This window comes from Salvelinus sp. IW2-2015, linkage group LG33 (genome assembly GCF_002910315.2).
Source record: "Salvelinus sp. IW2-2015 linkage group LG33, ASM291031v2, whole genome shotgun sequence".
NCBI lineage: Eukaryota > Metazoa > Chordata > Actinopteri > Salmoniformes > Salmonidae > Salvelinus > Salvelinus sp. IW2-2015.
The window spans coordinates 25,448,403-25,471,264 of NC_036872.1; the positions used below are offsets into that span (position 1 = coordinate 25,448,403).

The 22,862-nt window shown below is 44.3% G+C and overlaps 1 protein-coding gene across 1 annotated transcript in view; it reads right to left on the reverse strand.

The window, feature by feature from the left end:
- galnt9 (polypeptide N-acetylgalactosaminyltransferase 9) overlaps window positions 1-22,862 on the reverse strand; it is a 145,187-nt gene that overhangs the window by 91,546 nt on the left and 30,779 nt on the right. The window contains exons 3-4 of the mRNA XM_023979384.1: window positions 16,035-16,201; window positions 10,190-10,364 (exon numbers count right to left, since the gene is read on the reverse strand). Of these exons, the coding sequence (XP_023835152.1) occupies window positions 10,190-10,364; window positions 16,035-16,201 (342 nt within the window). The remainder of the gene's footprint in view (window positions 1-10,189; window positions 10,365-16,034; window positions 16,202-22,862) is intronic.

The window sequence follows — 22,862 nt, forward strand, 5'->3', positions numbered from 1 at the left end:
GTGGAGCGTTCATATGGCGGGTAAAATCTGCTCAATCTCTATCTGTGTGTACTTGAGTCTACATGCCACCTTCTGAGGATGGCTCCTCTCCCTATCTGTCCTACTTTGTCCTTGTACAGAGCCCAGAACGCAGGCCATGTGAGATTACAACTGCATTTTTCCAGATTAATGGAATTCCTGTTTGAAAAGTTTTCCAAGCACGGATTTATCAGATAATGGGATCTAGCTTCATTCACAAACCATACACCCACAGAACTGCAGGCACCAAGTGCCTTAAATAGATCAGTTTAATTTGTTTGCAGGCCAAATGCAGGACAGAACATGTAATGCCTGTGCAGAAAGTAGAGGCAATTTCATTGTGACATACTGTAGCTTCCATTTACGAGAAACTTAACACTGTGTGTGTGTGCATTCACATTTTCGTGTGTGTTTGTTTGTGTGAAAGAGAGAGAGAAAGAGAGTGTGTGTGCGGGCATCTCAGACTTCATCGCTTCCGTCATGTTCTAGCACAGTGATGGGCAACTTTGATGGGGCCACAAAAAAGCTGAACTCATTATGACGAGCCACAGTGCTCGTGGGTCTGCGTATCTACATCTGATGATCAATGGCCCCCACCCGGTCAGTAATTCGACCATGCTTACTGCAAGTTTAGATAGCTGGCCACTAGACTAATTTACCAATCTAAACATGTGCTAATTGAGTGACTGCCGATGCACAATCAAATTTAGAAATTGCACCTTGTGTATTCTATTATTCGAACTCTCAACAGTAAGTTGAGATCCCGACTGAGTTCCTAAAAAATGTAGGGTGAAATTGGTCCGCAGGCCTAGAAAAGGGGGCCGCGGGGCCCAGTTGTCCATCCCTGTTCTAGCACATTAAGACTGTACACTGTGCACAGATCTTAAACTATCAGTCTTCAGAGTTGTTTCTTTGGATAAATAATGCTTGAATCTGTAGCAAAAAGATCAATATTATATACTAATCCTGTAAAAATGACTGCTCCAGATGAAAGGTAGGAAAGTAATTCACACTGATTTAAGGTTACAGTGAAATAGATTTTGCCAATATCCTGATAGATTCTTGATATTACTTTGTACGTTTTTCAGTTTACCTGGTAGGTATACAGTATAGTCTTGGGGGTTAAGGCTGATTTGATAGCGCTTGCATTAGCAGCATTAAATCTCTGTCTATTCTGTATTTTGGATGCCTGCCTGGTTGTGTGGCTGAAGAACACTCACTGTGTAAGCGTTTATACCATCCTTCTCTTGTCAAGATGGATAAACACTGACCAAGACCAGTCAGTCAGAGCGAGGTGGAAGAAAAAGCATGTTTCACTTTAGCTCAGAATCAAAATAATACTTGTAGTAATAGACCTGGACAGAGCAGCAACTTGAGTTCTGTCAGCGCTGTTGAAAGGAACTGGACCAAGGTGCAGCGTTGTGAGCGTACATGCTTTTAATAGTCTATGTCACCAACAAAACAATAAACAATATCCAAAACCAAACCGTGAAGCTTAAGGCTATGTGCCATCAAACAAAGTTAACTTCCCACAAAACAGGTGGAAAAAAGGGCTACCTAAGTATGGTTCTCAATCAGAGACAACGATAGACAGCTGCCTCAGAACCACACACCGGCCAAACACAAAGAAATAGAAAACATAGAGATAAAGAACTAGGATGCCCACCCTAGTCACACCCTGGCCTAACCAAATAGAGAATAAAATACTCTCTATGGCCAGGGCGTGACAGTACTGTCCGCAAAACTGACTCTAACGGGAGGGTCGGGTGGGTTACTTTACGGCGGCAGCTCTTGGTGCGGGACGTAGACCCCCTCTCCGCCTCTGGCTCCCCCCACTTTGGTGGGCCTCTGGTGCGGGACCCTCGCCGCGACCCCGGACTGGGGACGCTCGTAGCGGGCCACGGACTAGGCACCCTCGTTGCGGGGCCCGGACTGGGAATCCTCGCTGCGGGCCCCGGACTGGAAACCTCGCTGCGGGCCCCGGACTGGAAACCTCGTTGCGGCACCAGACTGGGCACCCTCGCTGGGGATTCCGGACTGGAGAACGTCGCTGGAGGCTCCGAAATGGAGGCCGTCGCTGAGGCTCCGACTGGAGGCCGTTGCGGAGGCTCCGGACTGAGAGGAGGACGTCGCGGAGGCTCCGGACTGGAGGACGCGCTGGAGGCTCCGGACTGGAGGCCTTCGTTGGAGGCTTCGTGACATGATCCTCACTGGACACTTCGTGCCACTGGATCATCACTGGAGGCTTCGTGCCATGGATCATCACTGGAGGCTTCGTGCCATAGATCATCACTGGAGGCTTCTTGCCATGGATCATCACTGGCGGCTTCTTGCCATGGATCATCACTGGAGGCTTCGTGCCATGGATCATCACTGGAGGCTTTCTTGCCATGGATCATCACTGGAGGCTTCTGCCATGGATCATCACTGGAGGCTTCGTGCCATGGATCATCACTGGAGGGAGGAGACGTTATGGGCAGTCTGGTACGTTGAGCTGCCACAGGGCTCACCAGGCTGGAGAAACATACAGGAGGCCCTGTCCTTCTGGGAACAGGGCACAGGATACACTGGCCGTGGAGGCGCACTGGAGGTCTTGAGCATAGAGCCTGCACAACCCGTCCCGGCTGGATGGTTATTTTCGCCCTACAGATGCGGGCGCAGGCACAGGACGCACGGGGCTGTGCAGACGCACCGGAGACACAGTGCGCAGAGCCGGCGCAGGATGTCCCGGGCCGTAGAGACGTACTGGCGGGCCAGATGCGCTGAGCCGGCATCCTCCGACCTGGCTGGATGCCCACTCTAGCCGCCGATTCGGGGAGCTGGAGGTAGCGCACCGGGCCGTGCACGCGCACTGGAAAACACTGTGCGCTCCACCGCATAACACGGTGCCGGACCAGTACGACGCTCGCCACGGTAGCACGGGAGTTGGCTAGGCCTCCAACCTGATCAGCACACTCCCTGTGTGCCCCCCCCAAACAATTTGGGGAGCTGCCTCTCGGGCTTCCTGCTAGCCGTGTCCCTTCGTAACGCTGCCGCTCTGCTCTTGCTGCCTCTAGTTCCTCCCGTGGACGGCGATACTCCCCAGCCTGCCTCCAGGGTCCCTTAACTCCAGGATCTCCTCCCAAGTCCAGGAATCCTGGACACGCTGCTCCTCCTTACCACGCTGCTTGTCCGCTGTTGGTGGTGGGAATTCTGTCACGGCTGTTGAAGGAACTGGACCAAGGTGCAGCGTTGTGAGCGTACATGCTTTTAATAGTTGATGTCGACAACAAAACATTAAACAATACCAAAAACAAACCGTGAAGCTCAAAGGCTATGTGCCCTAAAACAAAGTCAACTTCCCACAAAGACAGGTGGAAAAAAGGGCTCCCTAAGTATGGTTTCTCAATTCAGAGACAACGATGGACAGCTACCTCTGATTGAGAATCACACCTGGCCAAACACAAAAGAACAAGTTCATTATATCCATTAAAGCAGGAGCACCGGAACTGGCAGTGTGAATCCAGGCCCAGCCAATTCAGGGTGGCTATTATTGTTTTTATATACACTGCTCAAAAAAATTAAGGGACACTTAACAACACAATGTAACTCCAAGTCAATCACACTTCTGTGAAATCAAACTGTACACTAGGAAGCAACACTGATTGACAATAATGTCACATGCTGTTGTGCAAATGGAATAGACAACAGGTGGAAATTAGAGGCATTAGCAAGACACCCCCAATAAAGGAGTGGTTCTGCCGGTGGTGACCACAGACCACTTCTCAAGTTCCTATGCTTCCTGGCTGATGTTTTGGTCACTTTTGATGCTGGCGGTGCTTTCACTCTAGTGGTAGCATGAGACGGAGTCTACAACCCACACAACTGGCTCAGGTAGTGCAGCTCATCCAGGATGGCACATCAATGCGAGCTGTGGCAAGAAGGTTTGCTGTGTCGTCAGCGTAGTGTCCAGAGCATGGAGGCGCTACCCAGGAGACAGGCCAGTATATACAGGAGACGTGGAGGAGGCCGTAGGAGGGCAACAACCAGCAGCAGGACCGCTACCTCCGCCTTTGTGAAAGGAGGAGCAGGAGGAGCACTGCCAGAGCCCTGCAAAATGACCTCCATCAGGCCACAAATGTCATGTGTCTGCTCAAACGGTCAGAAACAGCTCACATGAGGTGGTATGAGGGCCCGACGTCCACAGGTGGGGTTGTGCTTACAGGCCCAACACCGTGCAGGACGTTTGGCTATTTGCCAGAGAACACCAAGATTGGCAAATTCACCACTGGCGCCCTGTGCTCTTCACAGATGAAACAGATTCACACTGAGCACATTGTGGCAGACGTGACAGAGTCTGGAGACGCCGTGAAGAACGTTCTGCTGCCTGCAACATCCTCCAGCATGACCGGTTTGGCGCGTGGTCAGTCATGGTGGGGGTGGCATTTCTTTGGGGGCCGCACAGCCCTCCATGTGCTTGCCAGAGGTAGCCTGACTGCCATTAGGTACCGTATTGAGATCCTCAGACCCCCTGTGAGACCATATTGCTGGTGCGGTTGGCCCTGGGTTCCTCCTAATGCAAGACAATGCTAGACCTCATGTGGCTGGAGTGTGTCAGCAGTTCCTGCAAGAGGAAGGCATTGATGCTATGGACTGGCCCGCCCGTTCCCCAGACCTGAATCCAATTGGCACATCTGGGACATCTCCATCCACCAACGCCACGTTGCACCCACAGACTGTCCAGGAGTTGGAGGATGCTTTAGTCAGTCTGGGAGGAGATCCCTCAGGAGACCATCGCCACCTCATCAGGAGCATGCCCAGGCGTTGTAGGAGGTCATACAGGCATGTGGAGGCCACACCACACTACTGAGCCTCATTTTGACTGTTTTAAGGACATACATCAAAGTTGGATCAGCCTGTAGTGTGGTTTTCCACTTTAATTTTGAGTGTGACTCCAAATCCAGACCTCCATGGGTTGATAAATTTGATTTCCATTGATAATTTTTGGGTGATTTTGTTGTCAGCACATTCAACTATGTAAAGAAAAAAGTATTTAATAAGAATATTTCATTCATTCAGATCTAGGATGTGTTATTTTAGTGTTCCCTTTATTTTTTTGAGCAGTGTATTTTCGTTGTAGCCTATTCGCCAATAATGCAATAGGTCCACTTGATTCAGCTGCCCTGAATGCCCTGCATTCCCATTTTAAACCATTTTATTAGTGTGAAGATACCACCTCTGCCTACCCGGTGGGCCCAGAGAGCTCATTCAACACTTGTAGAAATCACACTCTCTCCCTCCATCCGACTGACCATCAGTCCAGTGAGATAAAGGTCATTTCAATGTATGCTACAACAACTGACCTATTACCAGTGTCATCATATAGCCTAGCTTGACACTCCAGTTTTGAAATATAAGGGTTATTTATATTAAGGGGAAGGCCTACATGGAGAAAAACAGACCTCTCTTATATGAAATTAGGCAAATTAATGAAACAATATCTATTTCCAGTCAATAGCCTATAATTTTTAGGAATGTAATCTAATTGGAAATAGAATTTAGCTCTGTGCTTCTRCACCCATGCACTATAGTTAGGCCCTATAGACTATTAATCATTTCATTGATATCACACAATACATTGTAGGAGCACTTGATCTCCTGCACCCAGCAGAGAATTGCATTGTGACTCAGAAAGTGATCTCGACTACGAAAATGTTGGTGACCACTGTTCTAGTCTATATAGGTTATGGAATATTATTATGTGTATTAGAATACTGTTATAATTGACCTTTCCTTTGATGGTGTTTAATATACAGGGCCTGGATTCACACTGCCAGTTCCGGTGCTCCTGCTTTTAATGGATATAATGAACTTGTCACGCCCTGGCCATAGAGAGGCTTTTATTCTCTATTTTGGTTAGGCCAGGGTGTGACTAGGGTGGGCATTCTAGTTTCTACTTTGATTGGACTGCTCCTGAGCGGCGCAGCGCTCTAAAGCACTACATCTCAGTGCTTGAGGCATCACTACAGACACCCTGGTTCGAATCCAGTCTGTATCACAACCGGCCGTGATTGGGAGTCCCATAGGGCGGCGCACAATTGGCCCAGCGTTGTCCGAGTTTGGCCAGTATAGGCTGTTATTGTAAATAAGAATTTGTTCTTAACTGACTTGCCTAGTTAAATAAAAACTAAATGGTTACATTTGTGGTAGCCTACCCTACTATCTCCTGGTCTCTGAGACAGTGATCTGAGAGATTGCCAAGCCTATTAGGATTATTACTGTTATATCATGGCATTATATTCTAGTCTCATAGTCTATTAATTAAGCTATAGGACTCTAGTTTATTATGTYTAGGTCTATGTGAGTCATGGATTTACATAGGCCTACAAGACTATTTGATCTGTAATGTAAAATCACATGTTAGATTGTTTGTTGTGTGCGATTGATTACAGTAGGGTATAGGGTAGGTAATGCTTTTATGATAATTTAATGATGATTTGAGTGCCTACATTTTGTCCCACAAACATTTTTGCTGGCTGTGCCATTAACAGATTTCTGCCTATGCCACTGATTTAAAAGTGATTAATTTCCAAGCTTTGAGAAATATGTCAGATTACTTTTTAATTGTTTCGCACATTTAACTACATGGGATAAGGTCTGTGTGTTGCCATCTATCCCATTTCCTTMGTTTGGAAAACAAGTGGTAAGTTCACAAATTTGTCTAAGATAAGCACCTAATTGAATTCTGTTTAAATATATAAAACGTTTCTGAACTACGAATGCAACGAATGCAAAGCACACAATCCAAACCAGTTGAGAGGTCCTTGGAAGAGGTTGGAACAGTCATATTGCTCTTTTCTCTTTTATTGGTCCTATTTTCCATTCCCTGACCTCAATCTGAATCCTGGGAAACGGTGGGATCACAAGGTGTAGCAGCATCACAGCARCATCAAAGCGTGGAGTTGTGAGCCGTGCATTTCATTACAGCCATGCAGCCAACATCCAACACCCACAACCTCTAATCTCCCCCACACACTCAGCAGGCACACATACACACATAGCGCTCGCGTGAACTATTCATTAATAACCTGAGATTGCAATGGTGCAGAATAAAAAAATAAACAATATCAATTTATCTGAGGCTCTCCCTGTGAGTTCAGAGTTCAAGAGGCGTGGATGCTTATTACAACCCTGCTGTATTTCCACCACATTAATTGTATTTACTGAACAGAAAAATGGAGCTTAGTGGGATTAGAATGTTCGCCTCGGAATGAATGACCCTGTTTCTCAGCCTTGGATGTATAGTTGTACTGGAATTGCTTCAGAGGGAGGAAATGGATTGTTCACATATTTAGATGACACAAAATAATGCAATGATATCCTGTAAAACTGAATGTAAATATGTTCCATCCATTCCATTGTGAAAACTATTCACATGAGAACTATCCACACTTAAATAAAACAAGTATGATGCAATTATATCTAACTATCCTGTAAATCCAAACATGTGTATAATCAATTGCATACTAGACTCAATCATGGACACTCTTACTGACAGTTGTGGCTGCTTTGCGTGATGTATTGTTGTCTCTACCTTTGTGCTGTTGTCTGTGCCCAATAATGTTTGTACCATGTTTTGTGCTGCTACCATGTTGTGTTGATACCATGTTGTTGTCATGTGTTGCTGCCTTGCTATGTTGTCTTAGGTCTCTCTTTTTGTAGTGTTGTGTTGTCTCTCTTGTCGTGATGTGTGTTTTGTCCTATATATATATATATATATATATATATATATATATATATATATATATATATATATATATATATATATATATATATATATATATATATATATTATATATATATATATATTTTTTTTTATTCCAGGCCCCCGTCCCGCAGTAGGCCTTTTCCCTTTTGGTAGGCCGTCGTTGTAAATAAGAATTTGTTCTTAACTGACTTGCCTAGTTAAATAAAAAAATAAAATACAAAGGGTAAACAATATCAACTAGACAGCTTCTTGGCTTCAGAATGCCAGCAGGTTCACTTGGATCAGCAAACTGGATGCCTGGGTATGCACTGGTAGTTTTTACAAGGTCATTCACTGTGTCTCATGACAAAAAGGCAGGGGAACAATCCATCTCACTTATTACTGTAGTATGTGCCATATTGCATAGTCATATGATGATGAATACAGGGGCTTGTGACTATAATGAATGGACACATCTAAGGCTGCGCGCTAGCAGAACAATACACCACATACATTCAACAAATTTGTAATGTTTTTTCCCCCCTATTCCCACTGAAATATAATCTATTATACTCAGCTCTGTGCACACATACTGTATAAGCACACTCACAGTTGAAGTGGGGAAAAATGGACTGTATGCAACACAAAACCTGTTTCCTACAAGAATGTAGTGGCTGATGCTTTTCATCTCATATACAGTATCTCTATGTTTTTTAACATACCACAGCTTCTTCGATAGAATCAGTGGGATCCAAGTGCACAGCTGTACTTTTCAGAAATATAGACTCATGCAAAGCAAATGCACGGCTGCCGTATCGAACAGAAGCCACGCTTTAAATGTAGAGTGTGAGTGTATGCGTGCGTGCGGCGTGAMTCATGAAGGCAGCAAGTGAGCTAACTCAAAGGATCATTTTGATAGATCCCTGCATGTAAAACAGGGGAGCGAACATCAGAAACAATGAGGGTGGACCCGTGGAGGTGAAAGGATGGTGAGGGGGTGGAAAAGCACATCCATTTTTTAACAGGAGCAGATGGGGAAACAGATGAGGGAACCACCAGGGTATCAATTATCATCACCCACTCCAACTCCTGATGAAACCAACCAACTCCCCGATGTAGCTGGCTGACTGGCAGAGACACCCTGTGGGTTTGGAATGTCCATTAAGTTCTCAGTAAAAGTACTCCTGGGKGAGAATCAAGGTACATGAGATCCTCCTCTGCCCAGAGGTCAAAAAGATGACAGTGATGAATGATTAGCGGGTCAGATCACAGTAGATGGACTGTCTGTGGAAATATGTGATTTGGTTTGATTTTGTATGATACTATCTGTACTCATATTTGTGTATGTCTTTTTCAGTTGTATGCTGTTTATTATAGTCAAATCTGTGTTGGAATCGCACAGTTGTTTATTCATAAGTAGTGAGGAGGAGACCAGGACTTTTTCCTGACCACGTGACCTGACTTGGTAAATCTAGTCAGACCACGTGACCTGACTTGGTAAATCTAGTCAGACCACGTGACCTGACTTGGTAAATCTAGGCCCTAGATTTTCATGTTACAGTCAAACTCTATGCTTTATTCATAACACTATAGAATTCAATACTCTTGAACAAGATATTTAACCACAATTTTATTGAAGCGATAAGTAAATATATTCTGCAAATATTTGTTGTCTTCTCTTCCCTTTCTGGCTGATGTTTCAGTTATGAAGCAGCGGTGGTATCTTGTTAGGTGAAGTGCCCGAGCTACAGCCAGGGAGGCAGACAAACAACTTATTACCCAAACCTTTGGTTCCAGCCCTCCCCCAGCTTCCCCCCAGCTTCCCCAGGAACACACCACACACTCTACGTCTTGAAAAGGATGACAGGCTCAAATTAGGTGCCAATTACAAGGCGCTTGAGTGACTTGTTTGGTGGTAAGCATAGGTGCCAGCCAGACATTGGGTTGAGACCCCCTTAAGTAATTTCCATCATGCTTATAACACTAAAGCCTAAGGCCGGAGGAGGGTGAAAAAATGTGGCAAAAACAACATTTAATCTGTTATCTCTTATTTCATTGTCCCACCACCGTAAAAACAAGGCTTAGGCTTATTTCAGCGACTTACCCTACAGTACGGTACAGGTAACATAATTGAAACTCAAACAGTGTCTTTTCTATTGGCCATTAGTCACAGTTCAGAAGTGATGAGTTTGAACCTCAGGAAAAGCTTATTAACTGTTCTAACTAATTCAAAATGGAGGTCATGTTCCCTGAATGTGCTGCCTCAGTAACAATTCCTCATAGCGTAAGCACAGTTTAGCTGACGCTTAATCAAAATGCTTGAGGGGCGACCCGCATATTTAATCTACGATTATGTAGGGCTACAACCATTGCACTCTAACATGAACCCCAAGAGTAAAAAGGACAATGAGGAGATACTGTATGAAGATGAAGCACAGTTCTTACCAGGCAGTGTTGAACTCTACATGGGCATCAAAGAAACCTACGACCGGGGCGGTTGCAGCATTCCAACCGTGTATCCTGGCTCGGATCAGGCCTTCCCTCTTACTGTTGCGGACGATCTTCACCAGACCTGGGTAACGCTTGTTCACATACTGGTCCAGATTGAACTTCAGCTCCACTGGAAAAACAAGAGAAAAAGAATCAGTTATTTTGGATAACAGAAACACTGACAAGTATTGACTTCACTGCAAATGGGCCTGTAAGTAAGAACTTCATGGTAAGGTKTGCACCTGTTGTATTCTGCGTATGTGACAAATAACATTTTATTTTAACATTTTATTTGAAATTAATAGCTTGCAGAAAGTGTTGAATCTGGTATACAACAATACATTTGTTATTCTGAAAAGAATGGGGTTATGAATTGCCCCAAGAACAACAGAGCTCAGCATCATGAGTTKCATAGAGTAAGTAAAACTAGAGCGACCCAGCACAACACAGATTACCTTATTCTTTCTGTACTGTAAAAACTTTATCTCCCTCTTACTCTACTCCAAGGGATGAGCCTAGCTTTCTTTCCGTGTCACTGTCATCCCTGGAAATAAAGGCTGTGAGGTAAACAAGCAATTCCACAAATGGCAGACTAACTGACTGACTGAGCCCAATGTAATGTTTGTGGAGGATTGACAAGTGTTTGAGGTTCTCCCATCAGGTTGCTAAGTACTCAAACTCTATGGGAGGGAGAGAAAGAATAATAAGGGCAATTGGCGTGCACAGTTTTATAACGGAGCAGACGGCTGGAGCAGGGACCTGGAGCAGACGCCTGGAGCAGACGCATGGAGCAGACGCCTGGAGCAGACGCCTGGAGCAGACGCCTGGGGCAGACGCCTGGAGCAGATGCATGGGGCAGACACCTGGAGCAGATGCCTGGAGCAGACGCCTGGAGCAGATGCCTGCTCCGCACATAAATCAACCACTGAAAGAACACCAGGGCTAATTTGTATGTGACAAATAAAATGTTATTTGAAGTTGACATTGAAAATGGTTAAGGTTGAGAATAGGGATAAGGTTAGGTCAGAGTTATTGTTCGGTTAATGGTAGGGGTGAAGGTTACTAACCGTGACAGTATGGTGCATGTCTCTGTGTCTCTGTGCCTGCCTGTTGGCTTATGTGAGTGTGTAGACGCATTTATGTTTGTTTACTAGAAAGGTTTGTGACCTATGTGCAAGCTGTGGCTACACAGATGCAGCTAAAAGATGATGAAACCCAACAGAMTGCAATAATTGCATGGCTGTTTTGCTGGGAGGGAGAAATGTTAAAGGATCCCCTCTGGTGCACAGCAAATAAATAGAAAGTTGGAATGCATCGGCAGCACCGGAAAATTATGGACCAAGGAATAGGTTTTAAAGGGATTGACAGTGCAAAACAGAAAATATGAGTTTTAATTTAATAGCCCCCGCGACATGCAACTGTTCAGGGAAGTCAGGAACCAATACATGCAGTCAGTCAGGAAAGCAAAGGCTAGCTTTTTCAGACAGAAATTTGCATCCTGTAGCTCTAACTCCAAAAAGTTTTGGGACACTGTAAAGTCCATGGAGAACAAGAGCACCTCTTCCCAGCTGCCCACTGCACTGAGGCTAGGTAACACGGTCACCACCGATAAATACATGATCATCGAAAATTTCAATAAGCATTTCTCTACGGCTGGCCATGCTTTCCTCCTGGCTACCCCTACCAACAGCTCCGCACCCCCCGCAGCTACTTGCCCAAGCCTCCCCAGCTTCTCCTTCACCCAAAACCAGATAGCAGATGTTCTGAAAGAGTTGCAAAACCTGGACCTGTACAAATCAGCTGGGCTAGACAATCTGGACCCTCTCTTTCTAAAATTATCCGCCTCCATTGTTGAAACCCCTATTACAAGTCTGTTCAACCTCTCTTTCGTATCGTCCGAGATCCCAAAAGATTGGAAAGCTGCCACGGTCATCCCCCTCTTCAAAGGGGGTGACACTCTAGACGCAAACTGTTATCGACCTATATCCTGCCCTGCCTCTCTAAAGTCTTCGAAAGCCAAGTTAATAAACAGATCACTGACCATTTCGAATCCCACCGTACCTTCTCCGCTGTGCAATCTGGTTTCCGAGCTGGTCACGGGTGCACCTCAGCCACGCTCAAGGTACTAAACGATATCATAACCGCCATCGATAAAAGACAGTACTGTGCAGCCATATTCATCGACCTGGCCAAGGCTTTCGACTCTGTCAATCACCGTATTCTTATCGGTAGACTCAATAGCCTTGGTTTCTCAAATGACTGCCTTGCCTGGTTCACCAACTACTTCGCAGACAGAGTCCAGGATGTCAAATCGGAGGGCCTGTTGTCCGGACCTCTGGCAGTCTCTATGGGGTACCACAGGGTTCAATTCTCAGGCTGACTCTCTTCTCTGTATATATCAATGATGTCGCTCTTGCTGCGGGTGATTCTCTGATCCACCTCTACGCAGACGACACCATTCTGTATACTTCTGGCCCTTCTTTGGACACTGTGTTAACTAACCTCCAAATGAGCTTCGATGCCATACAACACTCCTTCCGTGGCCTCCAACTGCTCTTAAACGCTAGTAAAACCAAATGCATGCTTTTCAACCGTTCGCTGCCCGCACCCGCCCGCCTGCCCGACTAGCATCACTACCCTGGACGGTTCTGACCTAGAATATGTGGACAACTACAAATACCTAGGTGTCTGGCTAGACTGTAAACTCTCCTTCCAGACTCATATTAAACATCTCCAATCCAAAATCGGCTTTCTATTTCGCAACAAAGCCTCCTTCACTCACGCCGCCAAACTTACCCTAGTAAAACTGACAATCCTACCAATCCTCGACTTCGGCGATGTCATCTACAAAATAGCTTCCAACACTCTACTCAGCAAACTGGATGCAGCCCCTTATACCACCCACCACTGACCTGTATGCTCTCGTTGGCTGGCCCTCGCTACATATTCGTCGCCAGACACACCATGGCTCCAGGTCATCTATAAGTCTATGCTATGTAAAGCTCCGCCTTGTCTCAGCTCACTGGTCACGATAACAACATCCACCCGTAGCACGCGCTCCAGCAGGTATATCTCACTGGTCATCTCCAAAGCCGCCTTTCCTTCCAGTTCTCTGCTGCCAGTGACGGGAACGAATTGCAAAAATCGCTGAAGCTGGAGACTTAAATTTCCCTCACTAACTTTAAACATCAGCTATCTGTACATAGTCCATCTGTAAATAGCCCATCCAATCTACCTACCTCATCCCCATATTGTTTTTATTTACTTTTCTGCTCTTTTGCACACCAGTACCTCTACTTGTACATCATCATCTGCTCATTTATCACTCCAGTGTTAATCTGCTAAATTGTAATTACTTCGCTACTATGGACTATTTATTTCCTACCTCCTCACACCATTTGCACACACTGTATATAGACTTTCTTTTTTTCTATTGTGTTATTGACTGTACGCATGTTTATTCCATGTGTAACTCTGTGTTGTTGTTTGTCTCGCACTGCTTTGCTTTATCTTGGCCAGTGTCACGGACGTTGAAGGAGGAGGACCAAGGTGAAGCGTGGTGAGCTTACATTTTCTTTTATTTAATCAAAATGACGCCGAACAAAACAATAAACACTACAAAAACAAACCGTGAAGCTCAAAGGCTATGTGCTAAACAAAGTCAACTTCCCACAAAGACAGGTGGAAAAAAGGGCTACCTAAGTATGGTTCTCATTCAGAGACAACGATAGACAGCTGCCTCTGATTGAGAACCACACCCGGCCAAACACAAAGAAATAGAAAACATAGAAATAAAGAAACTAGAATGCCCACCCTAGTCACACCCTGGCCTAACCAAAATAGAGAATAAAAGCCTCTCTATGGCCAGGGCGTGACAGCCAGGTCACAGTTGTAAATGAGAACTAGTTCTCAACTAGCTTACCTGGTTAAATAAAGGTTAAATAAAAAATTTAATTAAATAAACATTTGAAGCATGAAATTCACACATATTGCACCGTACAGGTAGCCATGGGATTTCAGGGTGGTAATGGTAAGGTAGTGAGAACATGCCTAGCGTTAGGCAGGTAGCCTAGCGGTTAAGAGTAATCAGTAATCGAAAGGTCACTGGTTTGAATCCCCAAGCTGGCAAGGTGGAAAAATCTGCCATTCTTRCCTTGAGCAAGGCAGTTAACACACAACATGAACTGCTCTCCAGGTGTCAATGATGTTGATTAATGCAGCCCCCTGCACCTCTCTGATTCAGAGGGGTTGGGTTAAATGCAGAAGACACATTTTGGTTGAATACATTCAGTTATGCAACTGACTAGGTATACCCCTTTCTTTGCTATAGATTTGAATTCCAACAGGCTCATTAAACCGTTTACATCTAATACTTTGTGAGCTGGAACAATGAATGAATGTTTGGGACTGTTACTGTATGGTATACACAGCTAGACTAAACCCTGATCAAGTAGAACATGCATTTAGCTCCCCCGCCCGCCCAGCTATGGCTAAGGAGCAACCCTGAAAAGAAACCTCTCAGCAACCAATAAATGTCCCAGCTAAAGGATATGTGTCAGAGAGACAAGAAAAACATGTTCCCTGTGTGTGACTCATTATGCCACTGTGCTGTGCCTCAAGTAGCCAAGCCTGCATGTTAATAGTCTAATGTCACTGGAGAGAACAGCTTCTACATGTGCACACATAACCTTCACCAATCACAACCATTAAACAATGGGGTATTCAGAGTGGGTTGGTATTTTGACGCAGCGGCTGCCATTTGTGTCTACCTCGTTTGGTTTAAATGGTTGCCTATTGCCTCTATGGGGACAGTAGGCATGTGCCAATGTTGACTCTTACTTGGTCCTCTTTCAAGATGTTATTTATGCGCCTCCTCTCTGCGCCAGCCTGGGGGACGCTGGGACTAAGCCCAACTCCATGCCAAGTGATGGAGGGCCAAGTGTCGGTTGGAATCTAGTTCATTGTCCCTGTCCACTGAAACAGGCAGGCTTCTGGGAGTCGTGGCTGAGCAGGGCTGGCTGCCATGGGGCGTGCAGGTGTGTGGAAGCAACCAAAACCTCACGCAGACCAAATCACAGTGGAGGTTTTTTTCTGGTTATTTTTTAACTCACTAACAGTGTTCAAGAGCACACCCCCGAGGGTTCATCATCCCTCTCTCCCGCTCTCTACTTTTCCCTCGTTCATTCTCCTCTCTTCTCTGAACAGACAGACAGACAGACAGACAGACAGACAGACAGACAGACAGACAGACAGACAGACAGACAGACAGACAGACAGACAGACAGACAGACAGACAGACAGACAGACAGACAGACAGACAGACAGACAGACAGACAGACAGACAGACAGACAGACAGACAGACAGACAGAATCCCACTTAAATTGGACATGTATTTATTGTTAAGAAACTTGACTAGTTTGTTTTATAGGGGAATTGACACCTCTGGCACTTTTCCCACACACAAACAGATGCAATTCTTGTTTGTGACACCACCCTCCACTTTTAAAGAGACAAACATGAATTGGAGAAGTAATGTTTGTAGAGCAATAAGCCAAAACAAAATGCAGTAACACAGGGATTGTGGTTCTTCTAATGAAATATTGGAAACAATCTAGTAGAATCTTCTGGTTTTGCTTGCTCTTTAATATCTAGGTCGGCAGACAGTAGCAGCACTGTAACAAATGCTGATGTAAAAAGGGCTTTATAAATTCAATTGATTGATTGATTGATTGAGTACAGCCACAAGGAATGAACAGTTAGATGGTTATACTGAAGAAGCATCTAGACAAGAAGTCTTACCACTGTCACTGTTGTCGTCCACCAGGATGATCTCCTTGAGAAGGTGTGCAGGGGTGTGGTTGACCACGCTGTGGACGGACCGCAAGATGACCGACAAGGCCTCATTCACAAAGATGAACACCACTGAGATCTGAGGGAGGTCCTCTGGGTAGGTCAACTGCTTGCACCTGTAATGAAACAAATCAGACCGTTTTAGAATTATGGAACACAATTCAGGATTTGGAGAGTGAAACGGTCAAAGTGAGCTGCCCTCTTTCATTTGAATACACCAAGTTTTGTTTGGATGTTCTAAACATTAATTGTATGAGACAGAATATGTTGAAATGCAAAATGTAGGAAGAGTTGTGTATGTACTGTATGTTCAGTGAATGAATGTTGTTTTATATTGTTGTCCCCTAAAAGTGTAACACGGTCCCAAACCATTTTCTGACAAAGCAAAGTAGAGGAAATAGGAACACATATCTTTCTTGTGAGGGTTGTGGCAAGGGAAAGCTGCAGCCTGGCTGTTAATGGAAGATGCAGCGCTGTCCTGGCTAGCTCTCTGTCTCTGTCTCTCTGTCTCTCTCTCTCTGTCTCAACTCAATTCAAGGGCTTTATTGGCATGGTAAACATATGTAAACATTGCCAAAGCAAGTGAAGTAGATAATAATAAAAAGTGAAATAAACAATAAAAATTAACAGAAAGCATTACACTCACAAAAGTTCCAAAATAATAAAGATATTTCAAATGTCATATTATGTGCAAATAGTTAAAGTACAAAAGGGAAAATAAATAAACATGTCTCTCTTTCTCTCTCTCTCTCTTTCTCAATTCAMAAATTAAGAGTAAACATTACACTCACAAAAGTGAAATAATAATATAGACATTTCAAAGGTTATATTATTGGCTATGTGTTGTAACAGTGTTGTACAGTTGTACAGTGTTGTAACAATAGTTGAAATACGAAAGGAAAAACAAATAAACAGATAAATATAGGTTGTATTTACAATGGTGTATGTGCTCCACTGGTTGCTGCTGTGATCTTGCTGCTGTGATGGCACYCTGTAGTATTTGTGTTGTTTCACCCAAATGATTTAGGACTCTATCAAGAGTGGATTTTTTTTTCAAATTCTTTGTGGGTCTGTGTAATCTGAGGGAAATATGTCAATAGCAAGGCTATGCTCACTGAGTCTGTACATAGTCAAAGCTTTGTGTTAATTCTTTCCATGTGTCAAGTAACTATCTTTTCGATTCCTCATGATTTGGTTGGGTCTAATTGTGTTGCTGTCATGGAGCTCTGTTTGTGTTCGTGAACAGAGCCCCAGGACCAGCTTGCTTAGGAGACTGTTCTCTAGGTTCATCTCTCTGTAGGCGATGGCTTTGTTATGGAAGGATTGGGAATCGCTTCCTTTTAGGTGGTTGTAGAATTTAACATCTCTTTTCTTGATTTTGATCATTAGCGGGTAACGGCCTAATTCTGCTCTGCACGCATCATTTCGTGTTTAACGTTGTACACAGATTATATTTTTGCAGAATTCTGCATGCAGAGTCTCAATTTGGTGTTTGTCCCATTTTGTCAATTCTTGGTTGGTGAGCGGACCCCAGACCTCACAACCATAAAGGGCAAGTATTTTTTGCCAGATCCTAATTGGTATGTCAAATTTTATGTTCCTTTTGATGGCATAGAAGGTCCTTTTTGCCTTGTCTCTCAGATCGTTCACACCTTTGTGGAAGTTACCTGTGGTGCTGATGTTTAGGTTGAGGTACATATAGTTTTTTGTGTGCTCTAGGGCAACGGTGTCTAGAGGTATTTGTATTTGTGGTCCTGGCAACTGGACCTTTTTTGGTACACTATTTTTACTGAGATGTACTGTCAGGGTCCAGGTCTAACAGAATCTGTGCAGAATATCTAGGTGCTGCTGTAAGCCCTCCTTGGTTGGAGACAGAAGCACCAGATCATCAGTAAACAGGAGACATTTGACTTCAGATTCTAGTAGGGTGAGGCCGGGTGCTGCAGACTGTTCCAGTGCCCTCACCAATTCGTTCATATAAAGTGCATTTGAAAAGTATTCAGACCCATTGATTTTTTCCACATTTTGTTACGTTGCAGCCTTATTCTAAAATGGATTCCATTTTTTTTCTTCTCATCAATCAACACACAATACCCCATAATGACAAAGCAAAAACTGGTTTTTAGGAATTTTTGCAAATGTATAAAGAAATAAATACTGAAATATCACATTCAGACCCTTTACTCTGTACATTGTTGAAATATCTTTGGCAGTGATTACAGCCTCGAGTCTTCTCGGGTATGACGCTACAAGCTTGGCACACCAGTATTTGGGGAGTTTCTCCCATTCTTCTTTGAAGATCCTCAAGCTCTGTCATGTTGGATGGGAAGCGTCACTGCACAGCTATTTTCAGGTCTCTCCAGAGATGTTTGATTGAGTTCAAGTCCCGGCTCTGGCTGGGCCACTCAAGGACATTCAGAGACTTGTCCCGAAGCCACTCCTGCAATGTTTATTTATTTATTTATTATTATTATTTTTATTTCACCTTTTATTTAACCAGGTAGGCTAGTTGAGAACAAGTTCTCATTTGCAACTGCGACCTGGCCAAGATAAAGCAAAGCATACTACAACACAGAGTTACACATGGAATAAACAAACATGCAGTCAATAATACAGTATTAAAAGTCTATATACAGTGTGTGCAAATGAGGTAGGATAAGGGAGGCAAGGCAATAAATAGGCCATGGTGGCGAAGTAATTACAATATAGCAATTAAACACTGGAATGGTAGATGTGCAGAAGATGAATGTGTGAGTAGAGATACTGGTGTGCAAAGGAGCAAGATGAATAAATAAATACAGTATGGGGATGAGGTAGTTGGGTGGGCTATTTATAGGTGCAGTGATCTGTGAGCTGCTCTGACAGCTGGTGCTTAAAGCTCTAGTGAGGGAGATATGAGTCTCCAGCCTCAGTGTTTTTTGCAGTTCYTTCCAGTCATTGGCAACAGAGAACTGGAAGGAAAGGCGGCCTAAGGAAGAATTTGCTTTGGGGATGACCAGTGAAATATACCTGCTGGAGCGCGTGCTACGGGTGGGTGCTGCTATGGTGACCAGTGAGCTGAGATAAGGCTGTGCTTTACCTAGCAGAGCCTTGTAGAAGCAACCTTCAGTGTCCCCTGCAAGGGAATCTACGGATCAAAACTGTGTCTCCTGAGATATTTCCAGCTTGTGCGGTTACCCGCGCGGCCTCTCGTAAGGAAATTGAGAGTAAGCCAGAAAGTCTAGAGTTGCCAGTTAAACTCCAGACAGAACAGTTGACTAGTTCTAGAGATTCATTGATGSCTGAGCAAAATGCCGATACTACTTTGGCTGATCTGTTTGATAAAGTTGTTCCTGATCCAGTGGTGAGGAATAGTGCTCAGTGTTATTTTCTTCTTGATGGGCTGTTGGTCAGGAAATGGGTTCCACACTATGYTCAGGGTCTAGGAGAACCAGTCTTTCAAATAGTTGTACCTACTACTTTGCGAAATAAAGTGTTGCAAACTTCACATGGTGATGTGGCAGGTCATATGGGTGTTCGTAAAACGTATGATAGCATACTTCGTTATTTTTTCTGGCCACGTTTAAAGCGGGATGTATCTCAGTTTATTAAAACTTGTCATACGTGTCAGCGCACTAGTAAGCCAAACCAGGTCTTACAAGGTCGGTTGAAAAACTCCCAGACTTTGCAAAACTTTGGGGTTTTGGTAGATCATTTAGACTGAGAAACGTGATGAATTGGTAGCTCTTATTAGAAACTACCCTGTTTTGTTTTTTGACACTCCATCGCAAACCCACTTAATTGAGCGTGATATAGACATCGGAGATGCTAAGCCTATCAAACAGAGATTTTATCATGTGTCTGAGGAGAAGAGATTGAAACTGGAAACAGAGGTGCAGTATATGTTGGACAATGGTATTGCGGAGCCATGTTGTTCAAATTGGGCTTCACCCTGTCTTTTGGTCAGAAAGTCTGATTCCACTTTCAGACCTTGCACTGATTATAGAAAAGTTAACAATGTTACTAAAGCAGACCTTTACCCTCTTCCTAGGATGGAGGACTGTATTGATCAAGTTGGGTCAGCAAAGTATGTTAGCAAATTTGATCTTTTAAAGGGATATTGGCAAGTACCACTWACCAAAAGAGCTTGTGAGATTGCTGCCTTTATAACMCCATCTYGTTTGTTCTCTTATAKAGTGATGCCTTTCGGCTTGCGGAATGCTCCAGCCACCWTCCAGAGGCTYATGAATCGGGTGGTCTCAGGTCTGGAAGGGTGTGCCGTGTATTTGGACGACGTGGTCGTCTACTCAGACTCTTGGGAGGAGCATGTTCGGAGAGTGCAAGCCCTGTTCGAAAGACTGGTGTGGGCRAGGTTGACTATTAATTTGGCAAAATGTGAGTTTGCCAAAGCCACAGTCACATACCTAGGCAAGGTTGTTGGTCAGGGATTTGTCTGTCCCGTGGAAGCCAAGGTTCAGGCTGTGAAGCAGTTCCCACAGCCCTCCACAAAGAAAGAACTGATGCGCTTCCTGGGAATGGCGGGGTACTACCGTGCTTTCTGTAAAAACTTTTCGGTAGTAGTGTCCCCTCTGACCAATCTGTTGAAGGCCAAGGCTGAATTTATCTGGTCCACCCAGTGTCAAGAGGCATTTGATGCAGTTAAAGCTCTTTTGTGTTTGGCACCTGTGTTGGCAGCACCACATTTTGGGAAACCTTTCAAATTGCAGGTAGACGCCAGTCAAATCGGTGCTGGGGCTGTGCTTCTCCAGGAGAATGATGACAAGGTTGAGTGTCCAGTCAGTTTCTTCTCCCGGAAATTTAATAAGTATCAGAAAAACTATTCTGTAATTGAAAAGGAGGCTTTAGGTCTCATTTGGGCTTTACAGCACTTCGAGGTCTATGTTGGTTCTGGTTTGAACCCTTTAACTGTGTTCACTGACCACAACCCACTTGTTTTTCTGAGGTCAGACACATTAGTGGTAAGGATAATATCATTGCTGATGCTCTGTCCCGTGCTCCTTTAACCTAGCTTGTACCTTTTCTCTGTTGACCCCTACGGGCTGTCTGCGCCRCTTTCCTCTTAAATTGCTCCCCAGGTACCAGGTCTGCTGAGTTTGAGGGGCGACAGTCAGCTGGGGGACACGGGGCTACTGCTAGGAGCCGGGATTGGTATCCTTTTTTTGTTTTTTTGTTTTTGGGGAAATTTGGATTGTTTTGAATATGTTGGAGGAAGTTGGGTTGAGGGTGGGACCCTCATTTTAAGGAGGGGGGTGTCACGGCTCCTCCTCTGCAGTGCAGGGGGCGGTTCCTCCTGCAGGCAGAGGAGGGTCGTTAGTGATTGGAGTCACCTGGGATCAGGGTATTTATAAACTGTTTCATTCATTAATTACCTCTCTCTCTCTGCTCCTCCAGGTATGATCCTGTTTTGTTTGTTCCTTTGTAGTTTTGCATAGTTTTCACTCAGTCATGTTCACACACACATATTCACGCATCCATGCACTTTACATACACCTTACATTATGATACTTCCACACCTCATTCCTTTTTCTTAGCTTAAAGTTAATAGTTTTGTTTATAATAAAGAACACTTTTAATTGGCCTATACCTGTTGTTCGTGTCCCCTCATTTTTGTCACAGGCTATGAGCTGGCTTGTGACAATAATAATGCAGTGGAATCTCTCTCCCTCCAGTCTCCACAGCCAACTCTCTCTCTCTCTCTCTCCAGTCTCCCTCCTTCTCTCTTGCTCTCTCTCTCTGTCTCTCCCTATCCCTCCTCTCTAACTCCCTCCCTCTCCTCCCCACGCTCTCTCTACACACCAGGAGCTCAACTGCTCCCACTGATTAGGCCTCACACCAACATCATAGTAACTGGAACTGTGGAGCAGTGATTCTAGTGATTGGAATCCGATTTCATGTTGCCGTTTTAAATGACCCAGTTAATGAAATGAATAGCACACGACTACAGTCATGGTTGCTGCTGTACACAAGCACACAAACAGGCACCAGACAGTAGCACTTTCATTATAGATGCTGTTCATTATCATAGCCGGTTGGACTCCTACCATTGCATTTACCTAGGGATTTCACAGTAGCGTAATACTTTCCAGGCATCTAGAGGTAAAGCTGGTCACACTGAAACTGATTCCTATGGCAACCACTGGTACACATGATCATCTTGTAAACCATCCCCCACCAGCATCCTAATTATATTTCAACTCCAAATCTCTTTACGCTTCCCATGCTTGTTATGCTCAACAGTGCTGTGTTTTTTCATCTTCTATTTTTCTGGCGTAATCTGGTGATAATGAGGGTACTAGCCATAATGAGATGTTTACATTTTTGAAAATTTCTCACGTTTAGTTGAAATTAAATGTTTATGAGGTGGTGTAGACAAAACCGCATCACAACAAATTGATTCAAACTTGACTACTAAATATTTTCCCTCTAATGGGCTTCTTCATTTTCACTCTCTCTTGCTCTGAGTAGATGAGAGCAGAGTGCACAAACAAAAATATTCCTTTAATAACATGTACTCTGCAGTCTACACATTATGCTCATTCAGCCTGGCCTCAGAGCCATATGAAGCATACTACGCATATTTTTCTGCACCTCCAAGACATATAATACGTACTAATGGTCTAGATACTTTAGACAGAAACAAAAGCAGTGATGTTGGTCGGGAAGGATGGTTGTGCATATACCACGACTCCCTAGCAATCCAAAGGTTGTGTGTTCGAGTCGTGTCAGAGACAACTGTAGCATTTTAGCTAACCCTACCCCTAACCCTTATTCTAACTT